Raw genomic sequence first — 20,977 nt, 5'->3', positions numbered from 1 at the left:
GTAGCGGCACTCCGAGTAGAGTGGGCCGTAATCCATCGTGGAACCAGCAATGAAGCAGCTTGATACGCCCCCACAATACACACCCTAATCCACCTGCCAATCGTGGAGGAGGAGACCTTCCGAACCCTGGAGGAAGGGCAGAAGGAGACAAAGAGGGCCTCTGAGTTACAGAACGCTGCTGTCCGTGAGATAATAGTACCGGAGCGTCCTGCAGACATCCAATAGATGCCATTGCCGTTCCCGATCATGCGATGGGTTAGGACAGAAATCTGGGAGCACGATTTCCTGGGCCCTGTGGAAAAGAGAGTTGACCTTTGGAAGAAAGATAGGATCGAGGCAGAGAACCACTCGATCCTGGTGGAAGATGCACAGGTCATCCTTGGTAGAAAGCGCAGCCAATTCAGAAATGCGTCACGCCGGGATCGCCACCAAGAATGCCACCTTGTGGGACAGATAGCACACGTCGCAGGTTTTTAGAGGCTCAAAGGGTGACTTGGTCAGGGCCTGAAGAACACGTGGAAGCTCCCAAGAAGGATACCTGTGCACTACAGGGGACCTGGTGTTAGCGGCCCCTTTGAGGAATGAGCAGAGTAGGGGGTGATGTCCCAAGGAGGCCGCTGAGTCACAGGTGAGTACTGTGGAAAGCGCAGCGATCTGTCTGTGCAATGTGTTCGGGGCCAAGCCCCTCTTCAAGCCCTCTAACAGATAGTCCAGAATATGGGGAACCGTAAGGTCTGAGAGTGACAGGTGTTGAACCAAGCATGAGAGAAAGTTCTTCCACATGGCCTCATAAATGCGGTTTGTAGAAGGGCGACGGGAAACCTGGATTATCGTAATGACCCCTGGAGAGCAAAGCTCCCAGGACAAGATTGAGCGCTCAAGTGCCAGACGGCTAACTGGAGCCATTGGGAATCCAGATGGAGAATGGTCCCCTGGCTAAGCGAAACCCGGTCTGGGGGAATCCTCCATGGATCCGTGAGGGAGAGACTCACCAGATCAGCAAACCAAGGTCTCCGTGGCCAGTACGGAGCCACTAGGAGGATCTCCGCCCACTCCCAAAGAAGCTTGTGGATGACCGCCGGGAGGAGAGGGAGAGGACGGAAGGCGTAAAGCAAGCCCTCCGGCCATGGGCTCCGAAGAGCATCCGTTCGTTCCGCCCCTGGAGATGGGAACCGGGAAAAGAATTGAGGCAGCTGTGCGTTGATCGAGGACGCAAAGAGATCCAGCAACGGCAAGCCGAATCGGTGACAGATTTCTCTGAAAATCCTCAGATGGAGTCGCCATTCCAAGTGATCTATCATTGCCCTGCTCAGGAGGTCGGCCTGAGTGTTCGCCTCCCCCGAAATGTGATCGGCCTTGATGGAGGCCAGATTGGATTCTACCCAGGAGCCCAGTAGAAGAGCTTCAGTCAATAGGGTCTGAGATCTGGTACCCCCTTGCCGGTTTATATGAGCCTTGGCAGCCACGTTGTCCATGAGGACCAATACGTGATGCCTTGTCACCAGACTGTGAAAGTGGCGAAGGGCCAGATGTATGGCCTGGAGCTCCAGCCAATTGATGTTGTGCCAAAGGTGCGCTCCCCAGCCGAACAGGCTGGCAATGGTCGTTAGTATGAGCCGATCTGGCTCCTTGAAGGAGGATCCCTTGAGCATGGTGGGCGAGAGCCACCACATGAGAGAGCGTGATACTTGTAGTGGGAGTCTCACCCTTTGGTGGGAGGCGCTGAGGTTCTGTCTCTGGAAGGGGAGCAGGAACCACTGAAGTTCCCTGGAGTGGAGCCTGGACCACGGAACGATCGCTATGGCCGAGATCATTTTTCCTAACTGGGAAAGACTGGCCAATGTTACAGTTCGACTCCTGTGTAATTGGAGGACCAACTCCCTTATGCTGTCCCGGCGTTCCTGTGATAAGTAGACCCGGCACACCGTGTCTATGATGGCCTCTAGGTGTAACGGCCTTGTTGTGGGAACCATATGGCTCTTGGGGAAGTTTACCGAGAACCCGTGATCCTGGAGCAGCTTTACCACCAGTTCGAGGTCCGCCAGGGCGGACTGGGTGGATGATGACTGGATTAATATGTCTTCCATGTAGCATTGGACTCTGACTTGTACCATCCTTAGGTGAGCTGCTAGAACTGCCAGGATTTTGGTAAATACCCTGGGAGCCGATGATAGGCCAAATGGGAGTGCCCTGTATTGAAAATGGCGCCCCTTGTGTGCTAAACTTAGAAACCGGCAGTGGGCGAGAGAGATGGGGATATGGAGGTACGCTTCCGTGAGGTCGATAGATGTCAGGAAGTCCCCTTTCCTTACGCTTCCAAGATTGAGCAGAACGTTTGCATCTTGAATTTGCGGTATGCAAGATGATAATTCAAGCCCTTGAGATCTAAAATGGCTCTCCATCCCCCTGATATCTTGGGGATGACAAAGAGGATGAAATAAAACCCCTGACCCTTCTGGTCCGCTGGCACCAGTTCTATGGCCTGTATGTTTAGCAGATGCTGAGCGGCTTTGTTCATTAGTCTTCTCTTTGTTCGATTCAGTGGGTAGGGGCAGGAGAGAAATCGATTTGGGGGATAGGAGATGAACTCCAGGGACAGACCGTGACGTATGGTATATATCCATGAATGGATATATGTATATCCATTCATGGATATACACATTCACCCCCCCCCCAAAAAAAAGAATTCTATTTGAACCTTTTTTTTGCTATGGGCAAACTGAGGTGGTGCCCTAAAAAAGACCTGAAGAGACTTGTGTGGGGAAGGCTACAGGGTGCTTGTGGCACTGGAAGATCTATGTCCTGTTGATTGAAGACTATGCTGTAGGGGTTGAACACTGACCCATTGACTCCTCTTTTTGGACATAGGCATTAGCACCGATTTCACATTATTTCCCACCTTATGGTGAAGAGCCTTGGTTTGTTGGTATTGGGGCAGGAAGCAATACAGAAGATTAACACACAGCCACAAGCAAGTTCCAGAGGGGAGGCGAGAGAGGTGTTGCTGTGATAGTTGCTAGTAACTGTATATATAAATTTGATGAGAGGTTGTAGTGAATATTTGGTAATGTGTGAAGTGTGCATGTATGGGGTGGGGGGGGAGGATGTGAAGTGGGAAGGATATGAGGGTGGGCAGGAGCATTTAAGGAGGAGGTATAGCACTATTTGGGGATGGACTGCATTTGGGTATGTTGGGCTCAATGGTTGAGAGGGATCCCAATTTCTAATCCCCGGCTCTTTCCTCAGAATCATGTTATCAGTTCCTCAATGGACCCGGACTCCAGCAGTTGCTGCTGAATGCCAGATTAGTCTGCAATAAATTTGTCAGCCCTTTGAACCAGACTAGAAAACCAAAGTTAACAATGCTAATACTACTTTTGTTATATGTTTACAGCAACAGAATCTTGCAAGTCTGAATATGCTTCTTCCCTCCATCTTCAGGAGAACTAGGGAGGGTCGAGTTGAATCATTTTCTCTAATTGCTTTGGACTCAAATTCCTTTTACCTGACTTTTCTCTTGGTTGCAGCTTTTCCTCCTGATCCTCAAGGTTATTCCTATAGCCTCTTACATTCTCATCTGTCCTCACCATCATACTACATGTGCATCCAGGTCTCATTAATGCTTGCCAGGACAGCTACAGTATCTACAATAACTATGTGTGAGAGGCCCTCTGATTGAAGCTGAGCCCTCAGGAATAGTTGGACTGATGTATTATTCTCTCTGCTGCCCAGCATTGTCCCTTCCTGAGCTACTGGATTCCATAAAATCCAAGGTTTCAGTTCTTGTGGACTTCAATTTGCCACTGAATCTAGAGTGGCTGAGGTTTTTCTCTCCCTTCCTTTCCCCTTCCCTCTCATTCTACAGTTCAGGAAAGAGGTTGTGTATGGTATGTCTGCTGATATGTCTACTAAAGGCATACTTTTGTTCTCAATTTTCACCTTTCTTTTTCTGCATAACTAAAAAAGTGACATTCTAATTCTTTAGTCCATGCATCAAAACAATCTGTGATTTGAACTTTAACAATATTCTTTATGGATAGGGCAGGGGTAGGCAACTTTGGCTCTTTTATGACTCATGGATTTCAACTCCCAGAATTCCTGAGTCAGCTATGCTGACTCAGGAATTCTGGGAGTTGAAGTCCATGAGTCATAAAAGAGCCAAGGTTGCCTACCCCTGGGATAGGGTGTAGGTTGGGTTTCAGAATTTGACTTCATCAGAAAAGAAAACATCTCAGGTTTCTTTGAAGCACACTTTTCCATGCTGAGCTGTCAGAACACAACCTGAGCTGTATATATATTTCCACTGTTGTAAATTTGAACTTGAGAGCAATCCTTAAAATAATCATCCCAAAGTATTTGATTTAACGTTTATTCTAGATTCCACTCATACTTTCCAATAGAATGTCTTATATTCAAAAGCAAATTCTTCCATAAAGTTAAATATCCATAGTCTTCAACATCAATCTATACTCCAAAAGGCCCAGACTTGTCAATTCCAGAAAGCCTTTGGGTTACATGTTGACCCAAGTAGTTGCAAAGACTTTAACAGCAATAAACAAAAAATTTGTAACGAAACCCAGAAGTCTACTAATTTTAATTCAACACACACACACACATATATATATGAACAATAAAATGGAATAACATCTTTAGAATTCAGGTAAATTAAGAGTTATCTTCTTTAAAAGATAATCTCAGTTTATCCTTAGTGGCCTATTTAACCTTATACATTTCTTCAGCAATTTGCCTATCTGAAGGAAATATCTATTTGAAATTAATTTTGAAACACCTCTTAGAACATAAATCTACCAGGGAGCAATATTCATTTTAATTACATTAATATTACCCCAGCAACTTAATGGAATTGTAATCAATCTATTAATATATAAGACAACCTCCTAAAATGTGATTTGTTTCTGTGTATTTACAAATATTTCTAAAAATATAAAGTTCTAAATCCTAAACACATTCTGTAATTACTGAAGCCCATCTTTTTACATTAATTTATTTATATAGCAAAATCCAAAGGAAGTATTATTCAAAACCTGCCAATGATTACAATATAATTTTATTTTTTAAAAAATGAATTTAACATTTTATGTAAGAATTAATGAATGGGGAAAAGAACAAAAATGAAAGAAATGTTCATATGGGAACATAATGACTGGTGAGAAAGAAATGTGCTTACGGGAACAGAGTGGTGCTAACCCAACAGATGGAAAAGAGACAGTCTATTTTAACATTTGGCTGAGAACAATCCCCCACTGTGTTTCTTTATTCTAGGAATTTATTCTAGGTTATACAAAGTCACTAAAATATTACTCATCATTTTTTAACTTTTTTATTATAATCAACTAATATGTTCCATTTGGTTTATTATAAATCCAGAGTTCAAACATTAGCAAAGCAGTATTTTTACAAATAAAAAAATAGAATTATCCCCCCTCCCCAGTCAGGTTTCACTATAATTTTTCAATATAGTCTGCAGAAAACCTCTGGGTGAGAGAATTTAATCAATAATGACAGGAGAGCAGAGACTTGAGATCTTTGACATTTCAATGTGGGATGCCTTCATGGCTCAACCCACTCTTCCATTTGGTTTATGTTTACACAAAACCACTGGAAGAGGTCATCCACTGTTTGTGGTGAGGAATCATCAATATCCTGGCATCCAATTTGTATCTTCAGTCTAAGCAGAAAAAGGCAATGAAAATTCAGAGCATGGAGGCTAGACAGCATGGCACAAACTTAGGTTGAATTATAGCAAAACAAAGGTGTAATTTGTATAGAAGCCTTCTGGTTCTAGCACATTTCCATATTTATCCTTGGACCTGAAATGGCAGGTCCTCAATTTGGGATTTTTTAAGACTTGCTGCTCCTACTGACATGCCGTTTTCCCCCAAAAATAAGACCAGGTCTTATATTAATGCATCCAAAAGACACATTAGGACTTATTTTCCAGTTAGGTCTTATTTTGGGGAAAACACAGTAGTAGATAGAGCAATGGCCAGGATGGGTTTTCTCTAGCTTTAGCTAGTACATTAATAATAGTCCTTTCTTGTTCAGGAGATTCTGCTCTGGCAACAGCAATTCAAACTCAGTTGAGTATTATAATTCTCTCTATATGGGGCCTGCTCATGAAAACAAAATTAGTGCAGAATCCAGCTACTCCACAGACTATAACACCATTTTGGTGGAAGCTGTACAGGCTACTAGTACACTTCTAGACACAATTCTGGGTCTATTACTACCTATTGAGGTTTATAAAGCCTTTCATAGCTCAAGACCTTGTTATCCTGGAATTATTGGATTCAGGTAGAATCTGAATGTCCATTATACATAGGGCAAGAAGCTAGGCTGAGATTCCTCTTTTGCAAAAGGCCAAGGAAAGAATTAGGAAGCAAACTTTACTGTAGATAATTTCAAATATTGTTATTCCTAGTCTTAGGAAATAAAAAAATAAGTTTCTTGGATCACCAACCAAGAAATGTTATATACTTTATATCTGCAAGGTCTTTTGTTCTAGAGGACAGGAAGGGAAGACAACAAGAGAGTTATAGTAGCGCAGGTGATAAGAAGAAGGGAGTAGAATGGTGTAGGGTTTCCTGCCTGAGCAGGGGGTTGGACTAGATGACCTCCAAGGTCCCTTCCAACTTTACTACTATTACTATTACTAGAAGAGTGTTTATTACATCAGGTTGTTTATCATGAGACTTTGTCACATCCTATGACTTGGTGAATTGATTTAGACAACGGGTGTCAAACTCGCCGCATCATGTGACATCTTGTGACGTATCATGACTTTTTTCGCATTGCCAGAGTTGGGGGGCACGCCCTCCACAGGATATAGACGATTAAAAGTAGCAATCAAAAAATGACTTTAAAATTCCAATTAAAAGGTAAATTTAAAGTGTGATACGTAAATATGTACCCACACCATTTAAAATTAAGCAAGTTATTTAGCTTCAATGGTATATTTTTAAATATGTAATAACTCTACCTAAAAAAATTTATAGACAATGTATTGCTTTAGATCAGGGATGTCAAACTGCCGGCCCGCAGGCTGGTTTCATCATACCGGAGCCGCGCCCGCCCCATTGCCGGCAACGGCGAAAAAGCTCCAATACGTTGCGCAACGTCACGTGACGTCGCGAGTTTGACATGTCTGCTTTAGATCATAAAATTCACAAACACACTGCCCATTATACAAAATAATACACATATTATCACTGTATTATTAAAAATTGTTTTCACATAAGCTACTTGTCCCATTTATTCTTTAGGAAAATAATATAATCTCATTTAAGCCTTAAGTGATTTTAAACAATGCTTATTTTCTTCAATAAATTAATAAACATTTAGGGTTATCCATTCTTTGCCTCTTAAGAGGTATCAGACAATTGTCAGGCTTAATGGGAATGGGATGAAGACTTGAGTAGACAGATCACTGGAGTAGAGAGCTATTATGGTGTCTTGCCAACCTCCAGCTTCCATTCACAAGCCATCATTCAAATACATAAACTGTTGTGTTGCGTTCTGACCCATGAATAGGTGTCACCAGAGGTTTGTCTTTAGAAATGAAAACCTTTCAAAAAAAATTATGGATTCATTTTCCACGGAGTTTGGATCCCAGCCAACAATGCCCAAGCCAGTTTCTATTGCACAGCAGGATTGCCTCTTCCCTATGTCTCATAGAAAGCCAACCAAATCCTCTCAGGAATTCTTCTTCTCTTTCTACCATGCAGGTTTTCAAACCAAGATGAACAGCCAAGCAGAGAAGAGAAGAATCAGAGAAATATATTGGGTAACTCAGAAAGAAAAAAAATTGTTCTTGCCATACATTTATGTGCAGCATTAAAGCAACTGAAAGGGGGTGCTGGTGGAGGGGACTGAGCCATATCAAAGAGTTTTGCCTTCCTTCACCTGAGGCTAGATCTAAACCTCCCTCTGAGTGTTTGTTGAAGTTCATTCTCTTATGGGCTTTGTGTGGGAGGGTACTTATCCACCATTACCATGTGTATGTGTACTGCTGCTATGTGTACAGTGTGACAGCCTTTTTGTGAAAAGGTAAGCAGCACCCAAAGCAATCTCAGAAATGGGTTGGTTTCATTGGTGACACAATTCCATCAAAGTTTACCAGATTCAATCAAATCCTAAATCAAAGGGATTGATTCAGGTAGATTCAGCTGTTGTTCTAATGAACCCTTCAAGGAGGCCAACATCAAGAAGTTATAATGGTATATATGTGGTATTGAAGAAGTTATAATGGTATATATGTGGTATTGAAGATGTCCTTGGTGTGAATAAAATCACTTCACAAATAAAGACCCTATAAAGGAGACAAAGCAGACTGTTATCTTTACTAATGGTGTGAAAAAACGCAGTATATCGGCATAATAAATGTTGCTTATACCAGGGTCCCCAACCTTTCTAGCAGGCACCTTTATGCACGCATGTGCACACACGCTAAGGTGGCTGTGCACACATGCACACAAATGGGGCCGCAAGCATGTGTGCTCCGCAAATGGAGCTATTAGTGCTGGTGCAAGGTTCGCGGCTTGGCTAGTGCTGGCGTGAGGCTTGCAGTTCGCGACTCAGTCAGCACCAGTGCAAGAGAGAGTGAGCATGCAAACACTGGCCAGCCACTCACACAGCCTGGTGGCCAAGAGGTCACAGTCGGAAGTGGGCCATGGCCCATAGGTTGGGGACCTCTGGCTTATACTACATAATGATAATATCAAAGTATTCTATTTATAATGATAGTATCAAAGCATTCTATTCAAATGATAATAATAATCAAAATAGAACTCAAAGGGACCTTGGAGGTCTTCTAGTCCAACCTCCTGCTCAAGCAGGAAACCCTATACAATTTGAGACAAGTGGCTGTCCATTCTCTTCTTAAAAACCTCCAGTGATGAAGCACGCATAACTTCTAAAGGCAAGCCATTCCCCTGGTTAATTGTTCTCACTGATAGAAAGTTTCTCCTTAATTTCAGATTGCTTCTCTCTTGTTTAATTGTCATCCATTGCTTCTTGTCCTGCCTTTAGGCCTTTCAGAAATAGGTTGACTCCCTCTTCTTGTGGCAGCCCCTCAAATAGTGGAATACTACTATTATGTCCCCCAGTCCTTCTTTTGTCTAGACTAGCCATACCAGTTCCTGCAACTGTTCTTCATGTGTTTTGGTCTCCTCTAATCATCCTAGTTGCTCTTCTCTGCACTTTTTCCAAAATCTCAAAATCTTTTTTGTAATGTGAGGACCAAAACTGGATGCAGTATTCCAGCTGTGGCCTTACTAAGGTTTATAAAGTGGTACTAATAATTCGTGTAATTTTGATTCTATGCCTCTGTTTATACAATCAAGGATTGTATTAGCTTTTTTGGCTGCTGCCTTACAGTACTGGCTCAGTAATGGGGGGGACACTATTATTCTCAACATTATTCTCAGAGGCATTCCAGTTGTGGAAGTCATAGTGTGATTTACAGCATTTTCTTAATCTTGCTTATGTAACAAAAATTTATCTTACTCTGTTTGAATACTTTGATGAGGAAACCACTGATCACTGTAATTGTGCATGCCAATAAAGATACTTTGTTTCAACTATCCCCAATTGTTTCTGTTTCTAATTTAAGTGGGATATTTTCCACCATACCAGCATGGTAAAAGATTCTAGGAATGCTTGTGATTTTAGATAGTAAAATAGCATAATTTTGAAAGTCAGAATTTATCACTACCACATCTTATACCAAACAAAACCAAAATAGGGTTCTTTTGCGTTTCTTTCTCATTACAGGTAGTCCTCGACTTACAACAGTTCATTTAGTGACCAAAGTTACAACAGCATTGGAAAAAGTAACATGACCATTTTCACACTTCTGACCGTTGCAGCATCCCCATGGTCACATGATCCAAATTTATACAGTTGGCAACTAACTCACATTTATGAAGATTGCAGTGACTCGGAATCATGTGATCACCTTTTGCAACCTTCTGACAAGCAAAGTCAATGGGTAAACCAGATTCACTTAACAACTGCCATGATTCACTTAACAAAGAAGTATTAAATGAATCTGTGGGAAGAAAGGTCGTAAAGTGGGGTAAAACTTACTGTCTCACTTAGCAACCTAAATTTTGGGCTCAACTGTGGTTGTAAGACAAGGATTATCTGTATTTTAGCCATCATACACACTATTAGTACTCTGAAAATCTTCAGCTACTCCTTAGAATGATCTGAAGGATCTATCATTTGTCACTGCATTGCCAATCTTACTTACTTACTTACTTACTTACTTACTTACTTACTTACTTACTTACTTACTTACAGGTATTTATTTATGTTCGTTCATTCATTCATTCATTTTCTGTAGCCACCCAACTCAATCAACTGACTCTGGACATTTATATCATTTTTGAATTATCTGTTCATGTGATTTTCTTAGTAAAATACAGGAATACCTTATCATTGTGTTCTCCCAAATGTATGAAATTACAGTGCATTCAGAAAGTATTCAGACTCCCTTCGCTTTTGTCAATTTTGCAATCTGATTCTACAGTTGTTGAAATCTACACTCTACACTCAGTATCCCATAATGACAAAGTGAAAACAGAATTTTAGAAATGTCTGTAAATTTATTAAAAAGAAAAAAATGAAATATCACATTGGCATAAGTATTCAGACCCTTTGCAACACCACTTGAAATTTAGCTCAGGTGCCTCCCGTTTCTCTTGATCGTTGCTGACATGTTTCTATGTCTTGAATGGAGTCCCCCTGTGGTAAACTAAATTGATTGGACATGAGTTGGAAAGGCACACACCTCTCTATAGAAGGCCTCACTGCTGACTGTAGCAGAGTAAAAGCCACGAGGTCAAAGAAACTTGTCTGCAGAGCTCAGAGACAGGATTATTGCAAGGCAAAGATCTGGGGAAGGCTACAATTTCTGCTGCACTGAAGGTTCCTAAGAGCACAGTGGCCTCCATAATTCTCAAATGGAAGAAGTTTGGCACAACCAGGACTCTTCCAAGAGCTGGTCACCCAGTCAAACTAAGCAATTTGGGGAGAAGGGCCTTAGTAAGAGAGGTGACCAAGTACCCGATGGCCACTCTGACTGAGCTCCAAAGATCCTGGGTGGAGATGGGACAGAGTTCCAGAAGGAACTGGGCTTTTTGGCAGCGTGGCTAGATGCTTCCTTCTCCTCAGTGCAAAATACATGAAAGCCTGCTTGGAGTTTGCAAAAAAACACCTGAAGAACTTTCAGACTGTGACGAACAAGATTCTCTGGTCTGATTAAACCAAGATTGAATTGTTTGGCCTCAATTCTAAATGTTATGTCTAGAGGAAACCAGGCACTGTTCATCACCTGCCCAATATCATTCCAACAATGCTGTGGGGGTGTTTTTCAGCAGCAGGGACTGGGAGATTGGTCAAGGTTGAGGGAAAGCTGAATGGAGCAAAGTACAGGGATATCGTCAATGAAGACCTGTTCCACAGCGTTCAGGACATCAAAATGGGCCAAAGGTTCACTTTCCAACATGACAACAATCCTAACATCTAAGACAACACAAGAGTGGCTTAGGGACAACTCTGCAAATGTCCTAGAGTGGCCCAGCCAGAGCCCTGACTCTGAAAGGGTCTGAAAATGGCTGTCCACCAATGGTCACCATCCAACCTGACTTGAGAGGATTTGTAAGGAGGAATGGCAGAAAATCCTCCAATCCAGGTGTGCAAAGCTGGTTGCATTATACCCAAAAAGACTCGATGCTGTAATTGCTGTCAAAGGTGCTTCAACAAAGTACTGAATGAAGACTCTGAATCCTTATACCAATGTAATATTTCAGTTCACTGATAGTTTGCAAACCACATTTTAATTCTCACTATTTTTAAAACTTGTATTAGCAAAGAAAAAAATGAACTCAGACAATAGTGTTGTATTAACCAAAACTGATTCATAAATTGATTATATGGGAACTGAGCACGTGCATTATATCTTCTCTCCATGTAGATCTTGTATTTATTAGTACACAGAGTAACAATAAAGACTTATTCTTTTCTCTAATAGTAAGCTCCCTATATTTCCTATTATTATTTATCTTCTTCCACCAAGATGCTTTCAAAAGTTATGGGTTGCTTATTGCTTATAAAAGAAAAATCTAAAATTCAAATATCATAAGTATTAGTTTCTAAACTCTTTTTAACAACATGTCTAACTATGCTTTATACATACTTGTACATTTATTTTTTCATATAAAAATTGTGCTAAAGTAAATATGACCAAGTATCAATCAACACAAACCTTTGTATTTGTATAATGACATCACATATATGTATTCAAAGGCAAAAAGAGGTTTTGGAATGTGTGGGCATAAAAATATAGTACATGACTGCAGCTCCTCATAACAGCACAATTGCTACACAATCCAGGAAAAAACATATATAGTTTAGAGAGCTATAGGCAAATCTTACATTCATGCCCCATACATACAAAGCATATACCTTTAAATTTGGTACAACATAACTTAGTAATTAACCTCAGATAAATACTCCAGAATAACCCATTTGCAAGAAACCATGTAGCTCAGTGGTTCTCAACCTGTGGGTCGGGACCCCATTTGGGGTCAAACGACCATTTCACGGGGGTCGCCAAACAAGGCTGTCCACCATTTTTCCCCCTTTTCTTTGGCCACGCCCCTGGCACCCGGTGATGTATAAGTGGTTGGTGGTCACCACAACATGGGGAACTGTATTATGGGGTCGCGGCATTAGAAAGGTTGAGAACCACTGATGTAGCTTATATACTTGTTTTTGTAACCATATACAATTAGATCTATAATGAACAAATATTATACCTTTCAGCTCTCACAGTTGAATTAATCATTTATGAATCGTTTAAGCTAAGGCCATTTCACCACCTAGGACTTATAGTGGACTTCTATCTAACACTGAGAAGATATAAGCCTTTTCCTCATTACTTTCAACTACTTTCCTAGTGCTAAAACTTAATTCATGTAAACACTACAGTACTTTATAAGCAAGCATGAAGCAATTATTCAAATACTTTATTTTAATTCAAAAGTTTTCACTCTTTAATTAGGATTCACTTTCAATTCAAATATGCAATAGGAGTCATTTAAAATTTTACTACAAATATTTATAGTAACAGTATAGTGGTAGAATCTTCTTTAGAGTGAATTACAATGTACCAGATAAAGATGAATTATAGAATTCCCTCCATATACTGTACATAGGTTACTAAACATTAATAGATTAGCACAAAATAAGGTCACAGAAACACATGAACATACACTTCTAAAATCCATATTTATAAGATCTCTAGTCAGATTTGAATTAATGAAGTTATGAACAAATAGCTCTCTACTCTGTTATAAGTTCTTCCATTCCAGATAGTGATGTGTAGTATTGGATTGTGATACATTACATTTAATACTCTTTTGTTAACACTGGATAGGCAAATATTTTTTCCTTGATATAAGAAAAGCTCTTTCAGATTTTTTGGAGTAGTAGGTGAAGTTTGATAATTCTATTTAAACCCAGAAAACATTCTGTTCTATGTACATACTGGTTTGTTTATATCTAGAATCCCAAAATGCCCTCAGAAGGAACATTTATAGCTCAGTTTCAGCTAAAACAAATCTGCTGACTTAAAAGTACACAATTGTAACTGCATGTTAGAAACCAAACTGCAAAGTGACCTCAAATAATGAATGCAGACAGAATAAAATTCTATACCCAGAAAAAGAAATTACTAATTTATGAAGCAAGACACTAAAGTTATCACATCAGCATGAACTTCCTCCAATGTGAAACCAGATTCTATTGATCTGCTATTCATTTTAAGCTGGATAAGAATGTGGGAAGAACTGGAGTAATAGAAAACAAAACAAATATGCTTCTCATTTGAAATATTTAAGCATTCATTTTTTCATGCAGAAATCTAAAACAACAAAGTTGTAGCTCTTAAAGAAAATTCAAATACATTGTAGGTTTAGCGGTCACACCTCTGAAAATATTAACACCCATAAAGCCAAATGAACTGACTTAAATAATCCATCTCATTTTATTATCCATTACAACACTCAGGACATTTGCTATAAAAATATATAGCCTGATATATAAGTTTACACATCATATTTATTAGTCTACATTAGAAAAAGGCGATATCTAGCGTATAGGAATAATTAAGATCATCCAACTTCTCATCTCTAACTTGGGGAAAAATCTCCTTTGTTCCCCTCTTCAGAAGAGCCTACATTGTTTCTTAGGCATTTAGAGAATAATGTTCAAATGTATAGAGAGCATGTCCAGGCCTACCACATTCAACAGATCTGTCAATTACAAAGTCAGTAATTATTCCTCATCACTCAAGTCTTCCAAGATTATTGCAGCATGAATATGTAGTATGTTTTTGACATTGCCTGGATTCACAGAACACACTAAGGTATAAAGTGATTGGCTTGGTTTTGGTAAACCTAGTCTTTCTTGGTTGTCATCTATGGTCTAATGTGTCATACAAACCAAGGTTATGGTTTATCCAATAGCCATGGCAAAGAACAATAAACAGATATAAATTCTAAAAAGCAAGATTAACTTTTTTTCAAATTCTAGGGAAAGCCATTTGTAAGTTGTTCAATAAATACAATTCATTCCAAAGTGTGCAAATTGAAGATACTGTACTAGAAGATTTCCATGTTCTGCTATTTAAGAAATAAGCATTAATGCTTAGTATTATGGAATCAGGTCCTAGCATTTGATAAGAGGTTTCATGACTGACACCTAGTTATACTGCTGGGAAAACTTTGCCAATGGTGACTGATTTCAAAAAGCTAAATAATGAGAGTTCTGATTGGTAACTCCATAGGAGGTGATAAAGAAGTTCTAGGCTACAACTGGGAAATCTCTAAACAGGAGAAGGAAATGCAAATCAGGTAATAGACACTGTGAGAAAAGTTGGAAACCCATTATCTCAGGATAATTAAAACAACAAAAATCATACTTTTTCATGGCAAATATGTCAGTTGTGTCAAACACCAAAAGACACACAATTTCAAGGCCACCTTTTTCAAGGTAGAAAAAAGTAGGGTCAGAATTAAACTACAGTGTTAAAGAACAATGTATCTTCATACTTTCATTAGGCAATCAATTGCTCTCTATGGCTCAATCCTAATATGAAATAGAGTTTTGCTAAAGGCAAGATCAAGGCTGAGAGCCTTTGCCAAAGCCTGCCAGGTGAAATCCTTTATTATAATCTATCTCCAGAATTTTATTGAACAGGTGGAAATTAAAACTTGCACTATAAATGATAAAAGTTAACAGCAACTAAATACCCAACATGGTTGGTTATAGCAGATTTTACATACAATAGAACAAAGTTGGCTATAGTCAAAGGATCTAAAAATTTATCAACTACTATACATAAATCCAAATGACTTACTTAGTTAATACAGGACATATAACAGAATAACAAAGTTGGAAGGGACCTTGGAGGTCTTCTAGTCCAACCTTCTGCTCAAGCAGGAAACCTATAACATTTCAGACAAAATGGTTGTCCATTCTCCTCTTAAAATAGTGGAACACTCACTATTTCTGCAGGCAAGTCATTCCACTACTTAATTGTTCTAATTTTTCAGGAAATTTCTCTTTAGTTCTACGTTGGTCCTTTCCTTGATTAGTTTCCATCTTTTGTTCCTTGCCCTGCCTACAGGTGGTTTGGAGAAAAGGTTTGACTCCTTCTTCTTTGGGGCGGCCCCTTAGATATTGGAACACTACTATCATGCCACCCTTAGTCCTTCTTTTCATTAAATTAGACACATCCAATTCCAGCAACTGTTCCTAATATGTTTTAGCCTCCAGTCCTCTAATCATCTTTGTTGCTCTTCTCTGTACTCTTTCTAGAATCTCAACATATTTTTTACATTGTGGTGACCAAAACTGGATGCAATATTCCAAGTGTGGCCTTATCAAGGCATTGTAAAGTGGTACTAACACTTCATGTGATCTTAATTCTATCCCTCTGTTGATGCAGCCTAGGACTGCACTAGTTTTTTTGGCAACTACAATCCCTTAAATATGAGCCAGCATATTGCTAGTTCATATTTAAGTGACTGACCACTAGGACCTCAAGATCCCTTTCACAGTTACTACTACTGAGCCAGGTACCACATTTTTGGTACCTGCATTTGGTTTTTCTTGCCTAAATACAGAACCTTATTTTTCTCAAAATTTCATTCTGTTAGGTAGGGCCCAGGGGTTCAGTCTGTCAAGATCCTTTTCTATCCTGAGCCAATCTTCTGGAGTGTTACCTATTCCTGCTAGCTTGGTGTCATCTGCAATTCTGATGAGTCCCCCTTCTATCCCCTCATCTAATAATAATAATAATAATAATAATAATAATAATAATAATAATAATAATAAAAAGTTGGAAGGGACCTTGGAGGTCATCAAATGCAACCCCCTGCTCAGGCAGGTAACCCTATACCATTTCGGACAAATGGCTGTCCAGTCTCTTCTTAAAAACTTCCAGTGTTGGAGCATTCACCACTTCTAGAGGCAGGTTGTTCCATTGGTTAATTGTTCTAACTGTCAGGAAGTTTCTCCTTAGTTCTAGGTTGCAATATCTTCAATATCTTTGATGAAGATATTGAAGAGTACTGAGCCTAAGACAGAGCCTTGCGGTATCCCACTACATAACTTTCCTCCATGTAGATACATTCCCATTAAGAACTATACCTTTAGTGTAGTTGGCCAGCCAGTTACAAATCCATCTGGAGGTAATGCTGTCCAACTCACATTTTAATATCTTATCAAATAGTAGGTTGTGGTCTTCTTTATCAATGCTTTGTTGAAGTTCAAATAAATTATATACACACAGCATTTCTCTGGTCCACTAATTGTGTCACATTGTCAAAGAATGCATATAAAACATAGACTTTTTTAAAAAAATAGTGGGCAGTACAACATATGAATTGCATTTTCAATTGCCCTTTCATAAAGCCAAACATAGAGTCTTAAAGAATGAGGAATTTTTCTTAAACCATGCTAGAGTTATTGCTTTCCTAATTTTTTTGTTCATATATCTTGTTGGTATACAAAAAGATCAGTTATGCAAAAAAAATCATCTCTAAGCTACCATATTTAATTGCCTTTCTACCTCCATAACAAGGCATTTAAGGCTTGACACTCCCTGCTTATAGCCATCAGAATATATCCTGTGAAAAGTCATAACTCTAAAGCATCTTCTAAACGAATCTTCTCTAAATCAATTCACAGACCCAGGTCCACAGGAAAAATGATAATTTCAATCAGAATGAAAAAATATACATAACCATATGCTGATTTACATTCTAGCCAGCCCAGCTTCACAACAATGGGACACCTTAAGGATACTAGATTGTATGCTCTCCAAATTACATGGATGTGTTCATGTAATCACCGAGAACCATATTTCATTAGTTCTTATTTTTATCAGGACTGAGCCTTAAGTCCTCTTTCCCTACCTTCTAAGTCTTTCTCTACAATGGGGAGCCGGTAGGCATATCAAATATATTTTAAACCTGCAGTCTAGTACAGCAGTGCTTGTTTGTTTGCAGTTAAAAGATGTCCACGCCACAATTTCAGGCCCCTTGGCAAAATCATCCACCTTTCAGAACTCCTGGAGCCTCACTCCACGGAAAGTATCTAAACCTTCACTGGAGCCTTGTATTTATGTGTTACGCTGCCTTTAAATGCAGCTCCCTGTGGAATTTACCACTTCTTCCAGGGAAGGTAGCCCTGGAAATTTCCTGAGACAAGCCCACTTTTCCTTGCAAAAGCCTTCTAGGAAGCATTGTCCAGTTCCCCCGGAGACTTGAGCGCCCAATGAAGCGGCGACCCCAAAGTGACCCCACGCGTGGAAGGAAAGGACTCGCCTTTCCTGCCGTCGCAGGGGCCACCGGACCCCCCCCCCCATCTAAGCGGGGCGCCCGCGATTGCCGCCTTGCCCTCTCTCCCCATTCAACAAGCTCCACCTGAGGTGGAAGATGAAACCACCGTCCCCGGGCTCCGAGCCCAACCCGGAGAAGCGATTCCCAGAGCCTCAATTGTGGTCGGTTTCAAGGGTAGTTAAGGAGAAACGCCCCGTACAAACACACAGCCCACTCAGGCAATTAGGAAGAGGCTCACCCGACCGTCAACACGCGGCAGGGATCCCGCCCTTGGCAGCCGCTTCCCGGCGCCCTGAAGGAGCCAGGCAGCCGCAGCCGGCGGTGGCTTTCTCCTGCCCCCGCTCCCACTCAAGCAGGTCATCTCCCTCCCCCTCTCCCCGGCCGCCCGCCCGCCACCATTGGCCTCGGGCAGCCACCGCCAGGCGGAAGGAGCCAGCCTGGATCCTCCTGCTCTTTTCGGGGAAGAACAGCCCCCCGCGTTGCCCTATCCCTGCGCCTCCACTCCAAACCCTGATTTCCCCACCTCCTCATCTTGCTCCTCCAACGAGGCATCCGGCTCGGGACGACGGCGCGCGCCTCCGCCGCCATCCAGACCGCCCGGGCTACCCGACTCGTCCTCCTCTTCCTCGCTCTCCCGCCGTCCGTCCATGCATCCCTCCTTTTCCACCTCGCTTTCCTTCACGGCGCAGGGGAGGCCCGAGGGCAATGCCGTGGGGCCGCCCGGCGCTTCCACTCCTGGCCCCTGCAGATCGGAGGTCCCGCCGCGTCGGTGGGGATCCGCCCGCGCGAAACCGCCCCGGCTCGTTGGAGCGGCGGGGGCGGGGGCGGCAGACCCGGCTTCGCCTTCTTCGGAAAGAGTTTGGGAGTCTGACGACGAGGGGGACAAGCTGGAGCTGGACGAAGAGGGCGAGAGTCGCTGGCCTCCGTCCCCTCGCCGCTCAACCTTCTCCTTTCCCACAGCTGCCGCCGCGGAAACTTTCTTGCCCATAGCCGCCCTTCTAAGTGCAGCGGAAAGACCGCGGCCGCCGCCGCCTTGGGTGGGTTGGAGGAGAAAGTCAGCCACCCGCCTCCACCGGCGGCATCAACACCGGAGGCATCCTCCGCCGGAAAGGGAAAAACGCCAGCAGAGCCGCCGCCGCCGCGCCCCACTATACCGGGACCTCGCCCGATGGGAGCGACATCTCACCTCGCCAACACCGGCGGCTCGGAAACTCTGCGCGGGCTGCAGAAGAGCTCTCGGCGCGCAAGCCAGTCCTTAGACAGCCCGGGAGGCGGCTCTTGCCTTCCGCGGACCCGCCTCCTGGCACTAGGCTAGGTAGATGGGCTGTCCAGGCAGCCAATGGCAAAGGCGGCAGCGATGATGGGCGGGCCTGCTAAGGGATAATCCTGAGCCGGGTGAGGGGGAAGCAGCAGGTAACAGGAGCACGAAGTGGTAGCCGCAGCGGTAGAGCTCCCGAGCGCCCTGAAGTCGGAGCACGCCCCTGTTGGATGTAATAGGGCTGACTTCTGAAGCTGCGTCGCCTTTAAGAATGTGTTTATGGTTATGATCCTTAGATCTCCAAGGGACCGAAAACACCTCCAAAACAACTCCTGGGAATCCCAGGTAGGAGGCTTAGACTGAGAAATCATCCGTAAAAGACCGCTTTAATACTCTTGTTAAGAAAAATGTAAAAAGCATCAGCGAACTGCACTTATGTGTGTCTAGTCTAACGAAGAGAAGGACGAGGGGTGGCATGATAGCAGTGCTCCCATATCTCAGGGGTTGCCACAAAGAAGGGAGAGTCAGGCTATTCTCCAAAGCACCTGAAGGCAGGACAAGAAGCAACGGATGGAAAGTTAGTTCAAAGAGAACTAAGGAGAAATTTCCTGACCCTTAGAACAATTAATCAGTGGAACAACCTGCCTCCAGAAGTTGTGAATGCTCCAACATTGGAAGTTTTTAAGAAGAGACTGGACAGCCATTTGTCTGAAATGGTATAGGGTTTCCTGCCTGAGCAGGGGATTGGACGAGATGACCTCCAAAATCCCTTCCAACTTTATTATATTATTATTATTATTATTAATAATAATAATAATAATTGCACAGTCAGCCAGATGTTCAGACTGGGTTTGGCATTTTTGTCTACCTATCGAGTCCTTACCAAAGATCTGGGATAGGCAGATGTGGATGTTTATAAGGCCACCTTTTGCAATTGACTAATAGCGAATTTGTCAATGCCAATGGTGTTCAAGTGGTGCTCCACTTGTTTTGGGATTGCACCCAAGACGCCTGTTACTATTGGTACTACCCTTGCTTGCTTTTGCCACCGTCTTTCTATTTCCATTTGTAGTTCTTTGTATTTTGTTATCTTCTCCAGTTCTTTCTCGTCTATTCTGCTGTCTCCAGGCACTGCCACGTCCATTATTATTATTATTATTATTATTATTATTATTACTATTATTATTACTATTATTATTATTATTATTCAAGATTTAACAAAGTGCATTCCAGAGTGGAACAATAGGAGCAACTTCATCAGCAATTTTTTTTTTTTTTTCGCAAACCTGTCACAGCACTTGAATGGGAGATCGTTCTCCCCAGACCTCCACAAACAGAATAGTCACTCTGAAACATTCTGGACAATGTTTCAATTAATCTGTAAGTGTGGGTGTCTTATCATTTTTTGGCCAACCTTTTGGCCGCAATGTAAACCTAAACCTTGTATCTGTGTCTAAGCAAACTCATTGTTCATCTTTTGCCAACGTTTCTCAGTTTTGGCAGCTTTAAGATGTGTGGACTTCAACTCCCAGAATTCCCCAGTCAATATTGAAAAAGGTCTCCAGCATCTGGCATCCTTTTCATCTCTGGAATTCAATACAACGTAGGGCAGAACTGTCATCCAAATCCCAAGTATCTGTTGGAAACCAAGCAAATCATGTCCCTGTCTCAGGTGTATAAATTTATCAGGGAGTCTTTGTTACTGGCATATTATAGACAGTCTTACAAATGACTGTGTTGGAAACCTTTGACTTACACAATTAGTGATGGAGTACAGTTGACCAAA

The 20,977-nt window shown here is 41.8% G+C and overlaps 1 protein-coding gene across 4 annotated transcripts in view; it reads right to left on the bottom strand.

The window, feature by feature from the left end:
* The window catches only part of MAST4 (microtubule associated serine/threonine kinase family member 4), a 207,803-nt gene extending 188,599 nt beyond the window's left edge, over positions 1-19,204 (bottom strand). For 3 of the 4 annotated variants that reach the window (XM_039365211.1, XM_039365220.1, XM_039365227.1), the window contains exon 1: positions 18,457-19,204. In XM_039365211.1, the coding sequence (XP_039221145.1) occupies positions 18,457-18,921 (465 nt within the window). In that variant the 5' untranslated portion in view covers positions 18,922-19,204. The remainder of the gene's footprint in view (positions 1-18,456) is intronic. The other variant, XM_039365235.1, reaches the window with a different exon arrangement.
* Between the last annotated feature and the right edge of the window lie 1,773 nt (positions 19,205-20,977).

The sequence above is a fragment of the Crotalus tigris genome, unplaced genomic scaffold (assembly GCF_016545835.1).
Source record: "Crotalus tigris isolate CLP2741 ecotype Arizona unplaced genomic scaffold, ASM1654583v1 scf7180000017592.2434428, whole genome shotgun sequence".
In the NCBI taxonomy this organism is placed as follows: domain Eukaryota; kingdom Metazoa; phylum Chordata; class Lepidosauria; order Squamata; family Viperidae; genus Crotalus; species Crotalus tigris.
This window is presented reverse-complemented; position numbering and strand designations above follow the sequence as displayed.